The sequence below is a fragment of the Anopheles arabiensis genome, chromosome 2, assembly GCF_016920715.1.
Source record: "Anopheles arabiensis isolate DONGOLA chromosome 2, AaraD3, whole genome shotgun sequence".
Taxonomy (NCBI): Eukaryota; Metazoa; Arthropoda; class Insecta; order Diptera; family Culicidae; genus Anopheles; species Anopheles arabiensis.
The window spans coordinates 80,029,824-80,050,087 of NC_053517.1; the positions used below are offsets into that span (position 1 = coordinate 80,029,824).

The window sequence follows — 20,264 nt, forward strand, 5'->3', positions numbered from 1 at the left end:
GCAACACTGGTCAACAATGGCGTCGCTGACAGTTCGTTTCAGATGTCAAAGTTCTGTGCGTCGGGAATTTGTCCCGCTTCAGCAGCGTCTACACTCCCCCGCAAGCGCTGACGCGAACACAACGCGAGAATCTGTGCAACTTCTCGGCTGGAAGCGGTCGCTACCGCTGCCTCGCACCGTGCGCTAGAACGGGACACAACATCCAATGCATCTTCTCACCATCGCGTACGGCAGCGGTGTAAACGCTCCCTAAGCCTCGCATGCCAAATTCGATAGCGAATTTCCCTTCGGGTATCATTTTGTGATGCTTCCTCTCTTCCGAGGTTCTAGACAATTTGCTAATAATACCCGTGAACGCAAAAGTTTCCTTGTTCGTGCTATTTGCCTCCTGCCAAGTGATATTCTGCCGCGAAGTGAAGCCCTGAGTGTGAGGCGAAAATAAGGAAACCGGGCCCCGGGTGTGCTACCGTGTGCGTGCGTGTGTGCGAAAGGGAAGAAGGGTGATGAAAATCGAACCCACTCGCAACACCGTGCCGCAGCAGCGTTGATGATGCGTTGGTCTGGCGTTGGTTGTTGGTTTTGAGGTTTCTAGTTCTTCTTCCTCTCCGTTCCATCCACCCTGTGTACTGCTGTTGTGTGTGCGTGTGTGTGCGCGCTGTGAAAAGTGCGATTTTCAATGGTGGAAGTCGCGGCGGCAGTCGCTGACGACGGTATCAAAGAGTGCACTGCGAAGTAGCAATTGTTCGGTGCGCGTTCGCTGCTGTGACGCCTACATGCCGCAAAACGGCCAGCATCGCATCGTTCCAGTCGCGCTTCGCATTGGGCAGCTAGGCGCGGGCTGCTACTGTTGGTGCCACTGCTGCCGTTGCTGTCAGTTGGCGATTTGGTAAGGAAAGCACACGGCACAACACCGGCCGCATATTTTCCGCAGCAGCAGCAGCAGCACCGGGGACCGTTTGTAGGATTGTAAGCGGAAGGGGGATACGCGACCCCTGCGGGAGGATGGTCGTTTCGAAGGAAGGCAAGCGCCGGCGTAAGGTGACCGCCATCGCACAAGCAGCCGGTGGGGGCAGCTCCAATCCATCCTCCGGCAGCGGCACCAATGGGCCGAATGTAGCGCCCGAGCGGGATCTTTCGCCACCGGAAATCCCGAAACGGTGGGTGCAATTGCGCTTCATTCGCCATGCCAGTTGTTAATGTTTTTCTTTCTCCTGTTTCAGTCCGAAGGTACATGCACAGCGAAAGTTTGCCCAGGGCCAAGGGACGGCCTCCTCGTCCTACCTTAGCTACTCGTCTGCCCCACCAACAACGCCCGGCAAAGATGGGCCGAACCGAGCAACGCAATCCGGCGCCGGCAATGGCACAACGCCGACCGGTCCCGGCAGCGGAACCGGAGCGGACGCCACTGCACAGGTTCCGGAACTGCTGCCCAACATGCGCCCCAGCACGGACGATTTTCTTACGTTCCTGTGCTTCCGCGGCACGCCGGTTCTGCCGCCGGAGTTGGACTTTTTCAACAAATCAAGCACCACTGCCGCCGGAAACAGTGGCACAACCAGTGGCGCAAGATCATCAGCCACAGCGAGTGGCTCCGGCAGCTCTAAATTAAAGGGCTCTCCGCAAGCGAAACCGGCCATAGCATCCACGAACGAAACGGCCGCATCTGCCAGCAATCCTGCTACAAGCTCTTCCAAGCCGGCCCAAGGCGCCAAACAAACGCCAGCAACGCAAGTGAAAGCCACTGCACAGGAATCAACCGGCCAGGACAAGGCAACTGTAGCACCCGCTGCTACATCGTACATGCCGTTTGCGGTGCGCAAAGGGCCGAGCAACATCCGGCCCCGGCTGAGCCGCGAACCGATCGAAAGCGTACGCAGGATAAGATGCAAGCGCTGCGTAAAAAGTACCACGATCAGCGCGTTGCTAAGCTGCGTGCGACGGGCCAGGGCCAGAGGCAGAGTGGCCGCGGGACGGTGGCAATATCGACACGCTCTTCGGCCGTTCCTTCGAAAGCTGGACCGAAAGAGGACGAGGAAGAGGCGGTAGAGGAAGAGGAGGAAGAGGAAGACGATGAAGACGAAGACGAGGCAAGTTCGGACAATGAAGAAAAGGAGGACGAGCAAGAAGGCAAGCCGGGCAAAAAGGGCGAAAAGGAAGAGCCAAACGTTGGCAGACGGAAAAGTGGGCTGCGGAGCGGGGCAGCATCGCACGCATCCAGTCCGGCGGTCGAGAGCGGGAAAGGTTCGCCGGCCAAAATTCCGCGCAATACGAAGCGTGATTCATCGAAAGGTGGCCCAGATCCGGAGACAGGCAAAGATTCTCCAGCAAAATCAATTGAAAGTAAAGCTGGTGGTAAGGGGACGAAGACAGCAAATACTCCACCTGCTACGCCTACTGAGGACGCTTCCAGGCAGAGTGTAACGCGTACAGCCGCAGCAGCAGCAGCAGCCGCTAATTCGAAGAAAACGGCCAAAGAAACGCCGAAAAGTTCACCCACACAGCAGCCCGCGGCGACGGTCGCTTCCGACACGGAGGGCAAAGAGAAGCGTACGACACGGCTGTCCGCTCTGCGCAATCCACCCCCTGTGACAACTAAAGCAACGCCCGAAAAGTCGCTTGCTGCGACGAAACCGGCAAAAGAGAAGCCGCAACAGAAGCAGCCGGATCGAGTGGACTTTTCTTCCGACGATGACGAGCCGCTGTCACGGACCACTCGCACCGATAAACGTGCGTCGGACAGGACGGTTAGGACTTCGCCCGAGGCGGGCAAAACGACGCGTTCCGGTAGGAGCCGTAAGTCGGAACCGGCCGCCACGCTGGACAAGGATCCGGACGAAATGCCGGACAAGAAGACGCGCCGTTCGGAGTCGGTCGTCAGCCGGCGGTCGGATATAAGCTCCCGCAAGTCCGAGATGCGTGAAGTGCTGCCGAAAAAGGCGGAAGAAGCTTCAAAACCGCAACCGGCCCAGCGAGGACGGAAGCGGAAGGAACCGGTCGCCCAAACGCAGCAACCCGCCGTCAAGTCGACCAAAGAGGAAGAGGCCCCGCACAGCGAGCCGAAGGCGGAAGGTGCGACGGATGCGACGGAGCGAAAGCAGCCGGCAACGGTCGGGCGAAAGAAGCGCGAAACGCCAGCGCCGGATGCAGCCGGACGCGACGGTACGCTTTCGCCGGAAGTGGAGGAGAAGAAACCGAAAACGGCCTCCTCGACGCCGGTCGAATCGCTCAGCACGTCGCGCCCGTCGCGCAAAACGAAGGAAGCGGCCACGCTGTACATGGAACTGATCGGGCGGAAGCTCAACCACGACGACAAATCGGACGACGATGCGTCCTCGCTGGACAGTCTCGAGCTGCCGAACGTGCGCAAGATGGAGCGGATGGAGAACGAGCTGAAGGCGAATGCGGGCAAGACGCGGGACGCTAGACCGTCGGCAGCTAAGGCGAAAAGGAAAGCGGGAGCCGCAGCCGCCCGGTCGGTGGACGAGGACGAGGTGGAAAAGGAAGCGGGCGGCGATGAGACGAAGGTAATTGAAAAAAGCTTTAGCGATTCGGACGAGGAACCGTTGGCGAGCAAGTTTCAGCGCAAGCAGCAGCAGGCGCGCCGACAGACGGCCAAAGCAAAAGCGGGAGCACCGGCCAAACAAACCGCCGGGCGGAAGAATGCGAAGAAAGCGAACGTGTCGGATGAGGGGAAATCCACCGAGGAGGCTTTATCGCCCGACAAAAAGGACGGCGGAGAAAGGAAGTCGGCCAAGGTCGAGGAACCGCCGGTGCAGCGGCAACAAGCGGCCACAAAAAAGGGTTCGCTGGTCGGAGCGGCAGCGGCAGCCGCCAGCATAAACTCCCCGACTGGGACAATGAAACAAAACGGTACTACGGCAGCGAATGTTGTCCCGGGCACCGGGGAGTAGTACCTTTACACGCACTCCCACGAAGCTGAATGCGAAAGGTGGTGGGACCACCAGCAGTCCACTCGAATCTCCGGCCCTGTCGTCCGATCATCTGAAAAGTCCCACCACCTCGGAGGGACAGAATTTGTCGCGGCTGAACAAATCGATGGACAATACGCAGCTGTCGACCACGGTCGAGCCGGCCGAAAGCCCCATCAAGATCCCGCAGATGCTCAACATACCGACCGTCGTGCCGAGCAGCTACCAAACGTCGTCCTTTCTGCACCACGCGTCGCCGGTGACGTCACCGACGCAAGCACTCCACCAACAGCAAGCTCCCTTTACCCGTGCCATAAAGCCGTCGCTTGGGACGGCGACGAACGCTGCCGGGCCGGGGGTGAACAATGCTTCTTCCACCGATGCTTACCACCACCCTTTAGCGAACGCGTCCAGCCAACCGACCGACCACGGTAGCATGCCTTTCAATCGCTCTGGCACGACGAATGCGACGAATGCAAATACTGCAAATGCCGCCGGCCAATCCACCTCCGCCACGCCGAAGGCAGACTTTACCCTTCCGCTGGACGATGCGGACTTTCTGAAAGCGTTCGAGAAGTGCGCCTCGGGCGACCCGATCGGGGCGGATAAGCCTGCCGCCCACTCGTCCCTGCTCGGCAACCTGCTGCCGAGCAAGGAGGAGTCGGAAAAGATTTTCGGCATCGCTAGCGTCAGCCTGGCGCAGAGTTCCGGCCCGCTCGACACCAAGTGCACGCTGGGGAAGTGTGGCTCGGTCCACAAACCGCCGCTGGGGCCGCCCGTGCTGACGGAGTCGCTGCTCGGTGGCAATCTGTCGCCGCGCGATCGCCGCAAGGCGAAGGTGAACATGACGCACGAGCAGATACAGAAGTGGATCTACGAATCGTCCTGGTCGCCGATCGAGGACGACCTGAAGGATGACGAGCTGGAGCTGCTGGAGCCGGGCGCACGCACACCGCCGCCCCCGGTGACGGGTGCTGCGGCGGCTTCTACTGCTTCCGCACCGGCCGGGACCACCGCGCAAGCGTCCACTACGACGGCGTCCGGCTCGGGTTGGGCAGGAATGATGGCCTCCACGTCAACGCCGATCAGCACGCCCGCCCACGGCAACGGTCGGGGCAAGGAAGAGCAGAATCGTACCCCTACGAGCGCTCCAGTTGTTTCTCCTCTCGCCGCAACTACTGTGGTGGGGGAGAAAAAGGACACGACACCGTTCCAGGGACAGAAGCAATCGGCCACCCCATCCGCTCAGGAGGTAAAACCGGCAGGCAACGATAAGGAAAGCACTCCGGCAAAGGCGCAAAGCAGTGAGGCACAATCGGGCAAGGAAGGGGGAGGACCTTCGGCGTCCACTCCAACCGTCAAGCCGAAGGAACCGAGAAAATCCAAAGCAGAAACACCCGCAACACCGACGACAACGCAGACTGCACCGCGTGCCACCGCCACCACACCGACCACGACGACGTCGGGCGAACGGAAACCAATCTACCGGAATGCAACGGGACGAACGCCCGTCTACAAGCAGGACGCAATGGCCGCCAAGCAGTCGCCGGCGGCACAAACGACCACCAGCCCAGCAGCTGGCCAAAGCGTACCGACAACATCGCCTTCCACGAAGCCAGCGGCCGGTCAAGGTCCCTCCGGTGGTGCCCCGGGAGCAACAGCAGCATCCGCACAGAGCGGCAGCAACAAGTTTGGCGCCTTCTCGCCCGTCAACGAACCGAGTGTGTACTCGTTCGACAAGGAGGAAGACTTTATGCCGGTGGCGACACCGTTCCGTAGGCAGCATGGCCCAGCTACCGGGGCAGGCGGTCGACGGGAGTCGTGCAATTCGTCCGCCCGCGATGAACCAACTGCCAAGCGTGATGCAACGCCCGTGGCGGACGAGAAAGCGGCTTTTCAGAAACCACCCGCCATGGCGAGCAAAGCAAACAACGCGGGAGGATCCAGTTCGGCTCCCGCCACTGCCGAGGAGAAAGCGAAAGCAACCGAAGAGGACGCAGATCGGAAGGACGAGGACAAACCGTTGACGGTGAAGCAGGAAGCGAGCGATACCGAGGCGGACGGTGGTGCTGGTGGTAGTGGCGCCGGTGGACAGACGTTTTACATTCCACTGCAGGGTCCGACCGCGGGTGGCAGTACGGCAGGCGGCAGTACCGGTGGGAAATCATCCGATCAGCTCATCCAGGGCGTCGCAGTCAAGCTCGGAACGGAGGGGCCCGATGGGCCGAACCAGCGCGTTATAATGCACGCCAAGCTGGTGACGAAGGCTGAGATGGGCTCCAATCCCACCACGCTGCCCGACTCGATGAACGTGCAGGAGCTGGTCAAGAGCCTAACGGCGCAGGGTGGTGCGGCGGCCGCCCTCGGCAAGGAGGGGCTGGCGAAGCTGCTCCCCATGGGACTGCTCCAGTCGCGGCTCAAGTCACCGACGGCAGATGCCCCAGCGCCCTCAACCGATGCACGCACACCGACGCTCGAGGATCGGGCCAGTGCCGAACCGATGTCCCGCGGTCTGTCGCGCATCGCCTCCAACTCGTCCCTCTCGTCCCAGCGCTCGAAGCCGACGGGCGGCAAAAGCAACGCCAAGGGCGGAACCGGCGCTGGTCGGGGCAGTGCGGAAACGGTGCCGCCACCGCAGCCGGACAACAACACGGTGTTCCCGCGCCGGGACGATCCGGCCCAGATGGTGGAGGCGCCGGTGTTCAAGCCGACCGAGAAGGAGTTCCACGATCCGATGGAGTACATCGAGCGGATCGCACCGATCGCGTCCCGGTTCGGCATCTGTCGCATCGTGCCGCCGGCCAGCTTCAAGCCGGAGTGCCGCATCGCGGACGATATGCGCTTCATGGCGTACAACCAGTACGTGCACAAGATGCTGCACCGGTGGGGCCCGAGCGCGAAGGAGTACGCCGCCATCAAGAAGTATCTGGCGACGCAGAGCATCAACCTGCAGGCGCCGCCGGTGATCGGCGGCATGGAGGTGGACCTGCCCCGGCTGTACCACACCGTGCAGGAGCTCGGCGGGCTGAAGGAGGTGATCGAGAAGAAGAAGTGGGCCCGCGTGTCGGAGGACATGTGCATCCCGAAGGCGGCGCACGATCGCGTCTCGAAGCTGGACGACATCTACTGCAAGTATCTGCTGCCGTACGATACGCTGTCGCCGGCCGAGCGCCAGAAGCTGTTCGACGAGGTGGAAGCGGACTGGGCCAAGCGGGAGGCGAAGGCGCGCCGCAACGCGGACAAGGGCGTCGGGTCGGAGATCCGCAACAGCGGCGACTCGGACGAGGACGACTCTAACGACGACGAGGAGGAGGAGGACGAGGACGAGTGCTCGATGGAGTGCATCGTGAAGGGGCGCAGCATGCCGCTGAACCAGTTCTTTCGCATCGCGCGCAACACCATGTCGCTGTGGTTCCGGAACAGCGAACCAACGGTGGCGGAAATCGAGGCCGAGTACTGGCGCCACGTCGCGGTGCGCGACAGCCACGTGTGCGTGCACTCGGGCTCGATCGACTCGAGCGCGTTCGGGTACGGGTTCCCCAGCCCGAAGGTGAAGGGTTCGTCGTGCGCCAAGCACCCGTGGAACCTGAAGGTGCTGACGAACAACAGTGGTTCGATACTGCGCTCGCTCGGCCCGGTGATGGGCATCACGATACCGACGCTGCACGTCGGCATGCTGTTCAGTGCGTGCTGCTGGTATCGCGATCCGCACGGCCTGCCCTGGATCGAGTATCTGCACACGGGCGCGAACAAGATCTGGTACGGCGTGCCGGACGATCAGAACGCCAACTTCCGCGCGGCACTGACCGTGCTGGTGCCGACGCACTGCCAGAACAAGACGATCTGGCTGCCGTGCGATACGGCGATGGTGCCGCCGCACATGCTGACGGACCGGAGCGTGTCGCTGTGCCGCACGGAGCAGCAGCCGGGCCAGTTTGTGGTGGTGTTTCCGCGCGCGTACACCTCGAGCCTTTGCACCGGGTACGCGGTGTCGGAGAGCGTGTACTTCGCTACGAACAGTTGGCTCGACACGGCCAAGGAAGATTTTAGGGTAGGTAGAGAATAGACACATATGGGTTTGAAGTGTAATAAATGATTTATTTTATGTTTTTAATAGGACATACAGGAAAGCTGCGAACCGACCATGTTCTCGGTGGAGCAGCTGCTATTTGCGATCGCGAACGATCAGCGCAGCAACCATGATACGCTTGTGCAGGCGTACCCAATGATAGTCGATATCTACGAAAAGGAGAAACTACATCGACAAACGCTAAAGGTAAGGTTTCAGACGTATTCAGTGGGCATAGGGCGATTCAGGAGTAAGGAGAGAAGTCTCTGAAGTCAGTTTTGTGATTTCATGTCAATAACGAATCGTGTTGGGTAAAGCTGATTAATGATTCATGAATCTGAATGAATCTTTCAAATAATTCAATGAATCTGAATCTCGGTTGGAAAGTTTCATGAATTTCAAAGCTTCATGAATCTTCAAAGATTCATGATTCTTGAAAAATTCATGTTTCTCAAAAAAATCATGAATCTCGACAGATTCATGAGTCATGTGAGATTCCTTGGAATATTATTTTTTTTGAATATTTAGAGATTCATTGAACTTATTCAGATTCATGAATCAGAAAGAATCTTTCAAATAATTCAATGCATCTCAATCTCGGTTGGAAAGATTCATGAATATCAAAGATTCACGCGTCTCGAAAGATTTATGATTCTCGAAAGATTCATGATTCTCGAAAGATTAATGATTCTCAAAAGATTCATGAATCTCGAAAGATTAATGATTCTCGAAAGATTCATGATTCTCGGAAAATTGATGAATTATAGAATCATAGGAAAATGATGAAGATTCATAAGTCATGCGAGATTCCTTGGACTTTCTTGAATATTTAGAGATTCATTGCGTAAAACTAATTAGGATAATGAAAAATAATCTTTCCAATAATTCAATGCATCTGAATCTCATCTATAAAGATTGATGAATCATTGAAATGTCGTGAATTATTGAAGATTCGTGAATCTTTATATATTAATGAATCTTTGAATATTCGATTTGAAATACGAATCACTCATCACTTAACCAACGCATTTATACTAACCACTTCCTCTCTCTCTCCAAACACTCTAACTCATCTCCTTCCCCCTCCAGGAGCAAGGCGTAACCAAATCGGAACGCATCGAGTCGAAGAAGAAGAGCGCCTCGCTCGATGAGTTGGAGTGCGAGCGGTGCCGGGCGAACCTCTACCTTTCGCTAGTGAAGGTAAAGGTGACCCGGTCGGACGACGACGACGAGGAAGGGGACGAAGACAATACGACGGTGGACGAGGAGGAGCGCATCTACTGTCTGAAGCACGCGGTAAAGCATCTGGCCGATGGTGGCCTGCAGACCAAGCACTGTCGGCTGGCGTACACCTACTCGCTGGATGACATCGAGGAGCTGCTGAAGAAGCTGCAGGACCGGATCGCCAACAAGAAATCCACGAAATCAAGTGCCGGTAGCAGTGCTGGTGGTGGTGGTGGCGGAGGAGGAGGCGGAGGAGGAAGTGGAAGTGGTGGAGGAGGTGGTGGTGGTGGGGGCGGTGGTAGTGGTCGTGGGAAGTCATCCCTGCATCTAGCGTCCACCTCGTCCCAGTCGTCATCGTCCTACCAGGCGCCCAGTCACAGCAAGTACGCTGGCATGGCAACGATGTTAAAGTAAAAGGGTGCAGATCGCTGCTTAGAGCAGTGGTGGCTAGATTTAAAACGTTTCCAGAAGCATGCGTGGTAAGTTTAAGGGGCCCTAACAAGCACCAAAAACACTAACCCCTTCTGTATTTACAAAATATTTTGATGAAAGAGGACGCCATTTTATGGAAGGCATGATGGCGTATGCGAGGAAAGAGGTTTCTACTTTAGGGCTTTTATTTTATGCAATTTAACCATAGATCGGGGCATATCAACGCTCGGCTCCGTTCGTGTAGGATGGCGGTACTAGCGCAAGGGAAATCACGATGTAAAGAGAACGGTGAGCAAGAATCAAGCTCAATACGCTTGGCCAGTTTGCATCCCACATTTAATTTAGGTACAGTATTTTACAGACAGTTTGTTGCCGCCTACTGTCGCCGTCCCTATTCCTTTTTTATTCCTTTTTAAGGGCTTCACTTTAACGCGACAGTATTACCACGCTCTTATCCATATTGTATCCGCATAGGCGCTCACATGAACAAGGTAGAGTGTGTGCCCCGGACAGCTAGCGGCAATAGAAACGCAATCTCAAATCTTTCCCGTACCTTGTACGGTAGGGGGACGAAAATCATGCAATCATGAAATACCACGGGCATTGTTTGTGCATTAGTTTACACCGCGTGCAGTAATAGTAGTTAGTTTAAGCTTTTCGAATGATAAGGAACAAATCCCTTGCTTTACAACACACTCGCCTAGAGAACAGATTACATGCATAGATAGTGCATAGTTTTGCGCGTCGCCCGAGAGCAGACAAAAGGAGCAACAGGATGTGCGACTCTCTTCCTTCGCTGTGCGCTGTTTTAGTGTACCCACAATCCAGCTACTAGTAGGTGTGCAATATGCCTACATTCCTTTTGGAGATGCTTGATCCTTCCCGCCACCACTACTCTGTCCACAGCGCTTAGAATAGTTATTGTTAAGAGCAGACAAATAATCGCAACCATTCAACACCTAATGCCAAATGTGCGCTCCGATATGATTGGAGGCATAACACGCGATGTATGTGTGTTTGTGGGTGTGTGTGGGGTATGCTAATAATGTGTGAAGAAGGAAGGTAGTTCCTTGCGTAGGACGATAAATAGGTAGGACAGGGAACTTATCGCCCACGAGCAATCGCCCGATCGCGTGCTAATGCAAACCCCTCGTATATATCCCCATTGATGGCTGTTGAGAGAAGATAGAAAGAGGAAATGAAAATCAGTGTTAAAGATGTGTATTTCCACCCTGCCGCTGGTGGGGCCACGTACGGTATGTGAGTGTGTATTAGATGCACCTGTGCACATTTTCCTTCTACAGCAATTTAATCCATATCGCGCTTCAACAGGAATCGAACCGGACATAGTGGAATATGTGGAAGCCATCAATTAACGCGCCATTATTGCTTTTGTACGATGCAGAAGAAAACATTTGCTCTAGCCTAGCCATGTATCATCATCTGTTGCGTGTTGTAAGTTAAGTTTTTCTAACCGATAACCACGCTCTACGCCCCGCCACTCCACAACAATATAATTCTTTCTAAGTGTAATTTATGTGTAGATGTGCATATATTCGTGTACATGTGTGTGTGTATGTATGTATATAATTGTACTTGTAGTGTATATGTACGCATCCTTGCATGTGCGTGAAGGAAGCGGGGGAAGTAATGCAATCGTGTGAGTATGAGAAAACGGCGCAATACCAGACTAGTCGGAATAGATTAACAATTAATGGAACGGAACAGAGAAAAAGAGGCAACATCACCATGGGGCAACTAGGGTGTAGTTAGGCAGGTAATTTATAAAGGAAAGATGCGTTAAATACGAAGCGATAAAGCAGGAGAAATAGGAAGGAGAAAAGAAAGAAAAAATAATTGCGCAACATAAAAAAAAGAAACGCATGTTAGGTGGAATGGTGCAAACTGCTTTAGAAAACAAACAACAATATGGATAGTGTAACACAGTGAGAATGAGCGAATTAGTGATACATTTATACACATACACAGCATGCATACATAAATACATACATATACAACTACCACCAGCGGAAAATAGTAGATTAAAAAAAACATAAATCCTTTAATCATCGGTACGGCGAACGAAAGATGTTGTAGCAATGAGAAAAGAAAACCGTCGCGGGGACAAAAATTAACGCATTAAGACAGAATTTAGAGTTTATCAATGGGAAACAAGCGAAACAGAGCAAGAGAGAAGAATAGGGCAACCGGGAGAGGGAGAGTGCAAGTTAAAAGAGGATTTATTTACTACTAACGACTTCCCGCACCTCTCCTCCGTGTGAGCTGAAATCCGCTTATCTGTTAGGAGGTCGTCGATTCGAGTCGATGCAAACCGTTTAGGGTTTAACCTGCAGGCGGCATACATTACATAGTGGATGCTATCGAGGAGACTACACACACACAGACACGTATAAAAGAGTTCAATATATGTTTAGAGATAGATATTCCCTAAAACAAATGTGTGGTTTTGTTTATTTGTTGTTAATTTACTTTTTCCTAATCGAAAGAAAAGGATTGGATACGCAAAATGTGGCGAGAGGAGCTATTTTTCTCCCTCACTCACTGTGAAGTTTATGCTTACTCATTGCCCTTCATACGGTACGGTGAATGTATCCCACTTGCAACGAGCATACAGTAGGCATTGGAGTGTTTCTAAGCACGCTGTTTCTTGTTCTGTTTTTCTCCCAAATCCTCCATCGGTTCCATCAGCTCTGCCTTTTGCGCTGCCGGCATTGGCAGTTTTTCTTCCTTCGGCGGTGCGTACGGTGGCAGCGACTTCTGGCCGGCGAGATGGTTCCTCAACGCAGGTAAGCTGTCGTTAGCAACGTGGTGCCGTATCGCTTTGAAATACTCCACGTAGTGATGTAGATTGTGCCTGAAACGAGTGATAAAAAGAGCTCGCGGTAAGTTCGTTGCTTTCCTTTATGTAAAACGCGACTTCGATAGCGCCTTACATCATAAGCAGAATCGGGCCCAGCATTTCGCGCGTATTATGCAGATGGTGCACGTAGGCGCGGGAATGTTTCTGACACGTGTAGCACTTGCAGCCGGGCAGTAGCGGTCCAAAGTCTTCTGCCCATCGCGCATCGGTCGTATCCAGCTCGGTCACGTGCTCCTGCTCCGTCGAGGTAACGTCGAACGAAAACACCAACGCACGATGCTCCTGGGCAGCTTTCAGGTAAACGTAGCTCGTGTCAAACACGTCCACACCGGCGGCAACCATCTCCAGCACCAGGGCTGGATCGTACGAACCGAAGCAGAGGCGGACCTTCGCCTCCGGCAGCTGCTTGCAAACGTTGGCCACGATACCCAGCGCCGCTGACCCATCCATGCGTGCCACCGACGGGCCGTGCATGTGCAATCCCTCGATTAAGTATCCTGCAAACGCGTCATCGGATTGGCGTAGAAATGCAACCGACTGTTCGCGCAGCTTCTCGTTGTAGCCACCGACGACGGGACCGATCAGGCAGGATGATTGCAGTGCGTCCGACTTCCGGTGCCATTCCAAGCACTGCTCGACAAACTTTTCCGTTCGGTCGAGTGACTTTTGGTCGCGCTTTTTCGAACTGCTCGCGTCTGTATCGCCGTCGTACAGCGGAACGTACGCGTCGGGTCGGAACGTTTCCACCAGCGTCATGTACTGTTCTAGGGTAATGTTTCTCCTACCGTTGCGCGTGTAGATAGGCAACGAGTCCTTCTCTGGCAGTCCCGGTATGGGCGGTTCGCTTGGATCGCGCACAAACAGCAGCGTGGCACAGTTGCTTTGCGCGATAAATTCGGCGATCGTTATGCGGCTTGCTTTGATCGCTTCCTGCATGTGCAGCGTGTTGGAGATGCTCAGATGCAGAAAGCAGGACGGGTCACCGGAAACGTGCTGCATGGCCTCCTTGCTTAGATGAGGAATGCTGCCACCCTGCCAAAGGAAAACACAACACGCGCGTACGCACACACGCACACGAGAGCATGAACGAAAATTGGCTTTGCGTTTTGCGCTTCTTTCACTTACCTTGGTGTGGAAAATAAAGGCCGGCGTTTGCAGGGACAGATTGGGCAGGCGGTCCAGGCCCCCGAGGACACCCAACCGGCCGGAACATTTCGTAACGGTGCTTAGCGTAAATTTCATCCTGCAAACGTAAACAACGTGCGTGCGAGTTTTGTTTTCCTCCCGGCTTTGGCTGTGCATGGGGTCAGGCGCGAGCTTTGACAGCCAACCGAATTAACCCTTGAAGTGGCATGGCAATGCGTTTCAATAAATCCGTTTGTTCAAACTAACTTTCGTGCATCATTTGCAGAGCTGTTTTCCTTTTCGTTTTATGTGGAAACGTATTAAAGAAATGCTCAAGTCAAATCGTGTGAGAAGAACATGTACCATTTATTGATTAGCTTTGCATCATCTCTCCCTAAAGAGTTACTAATGTATGGCTTTAAAAATAATTATAAAAGCTCTGAAAGAAACAAAAGAGACATACTCGTCCCGCACACGCCTGGTATCTGCTATTTGCTTTGGATTTTATGTTCCTATATGCTGTCGGTTTCTTACATACGTTTCTTTTCGGTTAACGTACCCCGTCTTCTTGCTCCGTTCTTCAATCGAATGGTATCACAGTCGAAAAATGTACGTTACTTTCAACTTGTGGGCTAAATATTCGTTCACATTGCTTAATGTATTCTCTCGCCCGTCAGCATGGGTAGGAGTATAGGATGGATAGGAAACGATTTCACTTTAACGTAGTTTGTATTCATTCTTCCTTGCTTTTTCTATTCGCCATTTCTCCAAATTCTATCATTTTTTTATTGTGTGATTAAAAAAGGCTAATTAAAACTCCCAAAACTACGAAATACACGGTGTAATACTACTAAAATACATCTGCCTAGAACAGTAGTAGCAGTAGTCAATGGATCGCGGTTTGATGCTGGCTGGCCGAAGAGTAATAGCGGCGGATTTAAGTGTTATAATAGCAGGCAGCAAACTAAAGATACAGTAGGACTACATATATGTATATTTCAAATAAAGCATCCAATACAACGGAAGGTTCTCGCACATCATAGAGAGAGAACCAGAGCATAATATCATTATCATTAATTCGCGGCCAGCGTGTGTTTGTAAGCCACGTTCACATTCGCTGTGTATCTTATTGTTGGTATTTGAATTATCAGCCTGATTCACAATGTAATCCAAATCGTACCCTTGCCCTATCCGTCAAATGGAATGCATTTTTTGTTGTTGTTGTGTGTGGATGGATTGCGCCTCTCTAACCAAGATTCTATTACGGGTGCTAGTCGTACACAAATCAGTGGGAGCTAACCGGCAACCAGTGCTAGGTGCGCGTGTGCAACTGCCAATGGATGCACAATGGATTTACCACGTGGTTTTGTAAAGCACAAAAGATAATTTAAATAATTTAAACATAAACGCATTGCACATTGCACACTCTTCTTCTACTGGCTTTGGATTGTGTGACGTCCTTCGTATCGATTTTTGTTTTCCTTCCGGTCCGGTGTAAACATTTCTGTTCTAGGTATTTATATAACATAGATTCTCTCGCCGTTTCAACTTATTTTTCCTTTTTTTCTTTTTACTGCACAGTGCATTAGTGCTTCAGAACGATGATGAGAATGATGAACGCTAATATTGCGGCTGCTATCAGCGCAAGAATCAGCTTCTTCTTGCGAGCTTTGTTCTGTAAATGGTGGAAGAGAGAGACAGAGAAAGCAAGAAAGTGATGTTAGACCTTTTTGTGTATCTTTCACGACAAAGCTACTTGCCTGATAATGGCTGGCCTGTTTAAGCTGCTGTACACCTTCCGATACGAACACGCTCGTCTGCTCGACGGACGCTTCGATCGAGTCCACCTGGTGGCTCTGTTCGTACACGAGTGCACCGAGCTTTTTGTAAATTTCATTAACACTAACAATATTCTCCTGCAAAAAGACAAGACGATTTAACAGACGCTATTCGGATCGAATTGCTCTTTCCCTCCGCTGATTACCTCCAGCTCGCGGATGGTCCGTTCCTGGTCTTCCAGCGCTTGCAGATCGATTTCCTCCTGCATCTGCTCCTGCGTCTGTCCCCGGGACCCGGTAATGAAGTTATCCTCAAACATCGACGACCCGCCGCCACTGTTCGAGGTGTTGTTGTAGTTCGAGCCCATGCTCGAGTGGTGCGAGCCGGGCGGTTTGTTGATCGCCATCGCGGCCCCGCTCGCCTGCCGCGCCTGCCGGACGGCATTCTTCTCCAGATCGACCGTTTTCCGCTGGACCGCTTGGAACGCGTTCAGGGCGGTGGAAAACTCGTCCACCAGCCGGTCCCGCTGGATCTTTAGGTGACGTTCCTTGCAGTTTACCAGATCGTTCAGCTGGTTGGTCGTGTCGTTTATCAGCTGCTGTGTGTAGGACCGTATCTGATGACTAAAACGGGAGGACAGTAATGGATGCAACAAAAATAAATTGTAAGGCATTTTAAAACAAAGCTGAAAAAAGGTTTACAAAAATTGCATGCAAATTGGACGTGGAATTGCGTATCAAAATCTCGTGTAAACGAGTAAAGCACGACTATTCAAAGCCTGTTTTTGAAATTTCTCGCTTTGTTTGTCGACCTTTAGATAAGATACGGCACAAGGCGCGATGCCGCAATGACTTTACAACTAAACTAACACACTTACAGCTGTTGTTTAAGCTCGGGCGAATCCTGTGCCGTGCCGAACTGGTTGACCATACGCTGCATAGACGACACTACAAAGGAAAAAGCAGAAGGATTAGTTACCGAACTGCCAACAAGACCTTTTCCACGCGCCCGTACGTACCATTTTGCAGGATCTTCTGGATGCTGGCCACCACAATTTGGGCCGTTTTCTGAAAGTCCGCCTCATTGGTGATGTTCGAATTGCCCGTGGCATTATTGTCGAATGAAGCGTAACTCATCTGGAAGCAGTTAAATCGCGTTAAGGTTGGCACCTAGCAGTCTGCGGCAATGGGTTTCTTTCTACTGAAGCAAACACCACCAAGGTACGGGGGCCTTAGGCGAATGTCAATAATGTTGTTACATTCGCCGCAGACATAGTCGCGATAATTCGATTATGGCAAGGGAACGCGCGTCACCAGGGGAAGGTCGTGTACGTGAATCACGCCCGATAAGCTTCCCCTCACAGCCAGCCAAGCACTCGCTTTGCTTACCTTTTCCACCTGTCGTTGTGTTGCTATTTTCGGTGTCTATTGCTACAACGTTGACGGGATTCCGGGAGCTGCTTTCGGGAGTTGGTAACAATCTGCTCCCGCAATCTCTGGATGGGTGTTTTCAATTTTTGTCGATTGCTTCTCAGTAAGTTGGATTGTTGAACGCAAAATATGCTGGCACCGAGTCGCTACACTGCTGGGATCGAATTTCATGCACCAGCTACACACTGAGTCATTCTGTTGGTTCTGTGCCCAAGTGAAAGCTGCAGCTGGTTCTGAGCCACTGCGGGAAGAAGGTCTATTCTTTTGCACAACGTCAACAATGCCCCTGCTTGTTGTTCGTTTTGGGAAAACAATTATGGAGTGATTTTCTCTCTTATGAGTTGGCTGATTATGCGTATCGAACCCTTTTTGGGATGAAAAATTCACGATTGCGACGAAATAACAACACAAAAATTCCTTCCGCCTACTTTTGGGTCGATTCGATTTCGTGTGGGGGGGGTGGGGGCAAAGCAACTTTCTGCAAATACATCCACGATGACAGTTTGAAATGTCAACCGGACGCGTTTAGATCGGATCGTCGAGGACTTCCATTTTGAATTTGCCGTTCTTGCATTGCTGCTCTGCCTTTCCTTTCATTTATTTCAGCTTGAGAAAACTGTAATTTATCATTCAAACGCGTGTCAGATTCTACAAAATAAGGGTTTTATTTCAGTGTTTCAGTATTCTAATATTAAAAGGAACCATCCGCCGCGCACATACATGCGGCCATGCTGCGTGGTGGTTGTGTGGGTGTTTGTTGAGTTTTGAAATTAATCACGAAAACTAGCGCTAACAGCAATTATAACTTATAGGTTTCCGTCTGCGACGTCGAGCCGTCGTAGATGAACGTATTGTCGAACGGCCGGTACTGTCTGGTGACCAGCTTGATCAGCTCGTGCGCAATGCAGCCGCCCAGGTACGCCGAAATGCTGTGTATTTCCGCCCCACCGTACCGGCAGATCTCGTACGCCAGATCATCGCTCAGCGGGGTACCGATGCCCCACTCGCTGAGCATCTTCGCCGCGATGCTTTTCATGCCGGTCGTGTCCGACTCGGCCTCGCTCTCGCCCGGCAGACAGCCATAGTCCGCCTGAAACCGGTCCAGCGCGCGCAGCACGATGTAGTGGCCCATCAGCGAGTTGGGCTGCTCCAGCACGCTCGCAATGTGCGAGCTCCGATGGTAGCCCTTGTCGAACTCGTCCGTTATCTTCGTCCCGCGCACGACGGCAATGTTGGCCGCCTCGCGACAGAACAGCCGCACGTCCTTGTCGGTGATGAGATCGTTCGGTTTGTTCAGCTCTTTCAGCAGCTGGCGGGCACGCCGGAACACAATCTCGGCATCGTGCGCCGCCTGATTGCGGTACACCGTTTGCAGGCTGATGTACGAGTTCGTGTCCGCCGTCATATCGGGCAGCACGCCCGGCACCGGCAGCAGCCCGTTCCCTTCGTTATCCACAAAGTCTTTCAGCGCACGTGCCATGATCCAAAATGCATTGCTCTGGACGAACAGAGGAAGTGTGAAAATTATTTTACACTTTCTGCTTCAAACCGTCCACCCTACAAATGCTTACCTCGGTGTTGACGTTGACGCAGCGATCGTCTTGCAGTATCTCCCGCACGGCGGCCGACGGTTTGCCACCGCCAAAGCTGGAGTTGACCGCTTTAATCGCCTCCTCAAAGTTCTCCTGCTCACCGTCCATCTTCGAGCGGATCAGCTCCCGCACCTCCGACTTTTCGCGATAGCTGGCCGGATACTGGCCGTCGTGCGCGTCGACCCACTCCTGCAGCACCTTGTACAGCACCACCAGCCACGGCACCTTGTTCGTGATCTGCGCCTCCGCCATGTGCTTCTTCAGCTCCTCGAACGGGTGCTCCAGCCGCAGATCCGTCTGCTTGTTGTCCGGGTGCGTTTCGACGATGCAATGCTCGCGCAGCTGCAGCCTAGCAACGCCATAGAACCCTACCGACCGGGCCACGATCAGCGGTATGTTTTGGTCCCACAGCACGTTGGACAGGCGCATGATCGTACGCTCGCTGATCGAGGTCGCGACCACCACGTCGAAGCTGCGGAAGAAATCCGGCTGCCCATCGATCAGCTGTTCCACGTGCTCGTCCACGTAGTCACCGTTCACGTCCGGGTTCAGCTCCTGCAGCAGCTGCATGCACCGTTTCGCCCTCGGCTGGCCGACCGAGTCGAGATCGAGGAAAAAGTTACACCCAACGTCTTCCTCCGTGACGGGCCGATGGTCCACAATGGTAAAGCCGCCGATGCCGGGCAGCACGATGCCCTTCAGTATCTCGGTGCCGAGCGCTGTAGCGTTGATCAGGCAGATCTGCGCATTTTCCAGCACCGTTTGACCATGCTCGCCCCAAAGTCTGGGAAGGATTCGCAGCAAAACAACGCTCAGAATCAGTCGTCGCGTAGGAACGGAAAAGGCAAACCGCGGAGCCGTTCGGAATGCTTACCTGATTTGCCGATCATATTTGCGGCTTTTGTCCGACAGTTCGGGAGATTTCGGTGCCGGCGAAGACATGGTAATGTTGGTTTGTAATGCTTTTCTCCCCGAAAAAAGAACGACGCAGCGGCGGTCAGAGAAAGATTAGAGGAATTCTGAAGAATTTTGCAAACAGAACCGGTATTTGCTTTTCTTGTTTTGCAAAATTCTGCTTTTCCCCCGGCAAACAATGCGAGGGTTGGTGAGGTACCTCTCGCTCTAATTTCTCAAGTCTAGTCTAGCTGCCTCGCTTCCTCCTATAGCGATTCTGTCGAGCTGAGCTTTCACGTCTCTCACCACCGATCTCCTTCCTACCCCTCGCCTAAGATCGTCTGACGTCTCGCCTGACACCTTTCGTTGTGTTGGTGCTCTGCGGCTGCTGTCACTGTAGAAGTCAGGTTGTGTGTAAAAAAACGTAAACAGTGTTGTTGGCCGATCAATTTTGGTAAGTTTTTTAATAATTAAGTTCTTAATTTTACGTAAGTAAGTGCCATTTTAGCTAAAGTAAGTAGTTGAAGTCCTGCCCAATGCGTGCTGGCTCCGTCGGAAGCGTTACGTGCATGTACCGGCGTAGGAAAGTGGTGTGGTGGACAACACAGCACAAGACAGTGGGTAAGCGTTATCCAGCGATTATAGTGATAAAGAAACATTATTTTAATAGACTATGACCTCTTTTAACTTGCAGATATAATGCAGAAACGATATGGGCCTGCGGCAGGTGTTTGCGACTGTGCGCTGTGTATGATTGTGTATGATACGGTAAGTTGTAAGTGGGCCACGAAAGAAGAAGAAGATTGTTTGGCGAAGCTAGGGATTAGGATGCTAATCATGGTGTTTTTTCCTTTTTTTGCAGCCAATTTTCCTCTATCCTGGAACGTGGGCTTACGAGGAACCGTTCAA

At 52.8% G+C, this 20,264-nt stretch overlaps 4 protein-coding genes across 4 annotated transcripts; 1 reads left to right on the forward strand and 3 right to left on the reverse strand.

Moving 5' to 3' along the window:
- The first annotated feature begins 131 nt into the window (after positions 1-131).
- On the forward strand, positions 132-11,706 carry LOC120897091 (mucin-19). Its single transcript, XM_040301706.1, is given in 6 exon segments — positions 132-1,157; positions 1,221-1,816; positions 1,819-3,900; positions 3,902-7,980; positions 8,047-8,205; positions 9,088-11,706. Coding segments are annotated over 6 exon segments (7,620 nt in total). The 5' UTR covers positions 132-1,002; the 3' UTR covers positions 9,637-11,706.
- Positions 11,707-12,073: 367 nt separating this feature from the next.
- Positions 12,074-13,949, reverse strand: LOC120897088 (queuine tRNA-ribosyltransferase accessory subunit 2). The gene is made up of 3 exons (XM_040301702.1): positions 13,661-13,949; positions 12,609-13,567; positions 12,074-12,529 (listed from the first exon to the last, which is right to left on the reverse strand). Exons 1-3 carry the CDS (start codon positions 13,835-13,837, stop codon positions 12,307-12,309), a joined length of 1,359 nt encoding a protein of 452 aa, XP_040157636.1. The 5' UTR covers positions 13,838-13,949; the 3' UTR covers positions 12,074-12,306.
- A 682-nt stretch (positions 13,950-14,631) lies between these two features.
- On the reverse strand, positions 14,632-17,341 carry LOC120897090 (syntaxin-7). The gene is made up of 6 exons (XM_040301705.1): positions 16,828-17,341; positions 16,458-16,575; positions 16,317-16,386; positions 15,645-16,062; positions 15,421-15,576; positions 14,632-15,335 (listed from the first exon to the last, which is right to left on the reverse strand). The coding sequence occupies exons 2-6, from the start codon at positions 16,573-16,575 to the stop codon at positions 15,246-15,248; spliced, it is 852 nt and encodes a 283-aa protein (XP_040157639.1). The 5' UTR covers positions 16,828-17,341; the 3' UTR covers positions 14,632-15,245.
- A 169-nt stretch (positions 17,342-17,510) lies between these two features.
- On the reverse strand, positions 17,511-19,672 carry LOC120897087 (nedd8-activating enzyme E1 regulatory subunit). The gene is made up of 3 exons (XM_040301701.1): positions 19,336-19,672; positions 18,441-19,245; positions 17,511-18,367 (listed from the first exon to the last, which is right to left on the reverse strand). Exons 1-3 carry the CDS (start codon positions 19,401-19,403, stop codon positions 17,669-17,671), a joined length of 1,572 nt encoding a protein of 523 aa, XP_040157635.1. The 5' UTR covers positions 19,404-19,672; the 3' UTR covers positions 17,511-17,668.
- Positions 19,673-20,264: the final 592 nt, after the last annotated feature.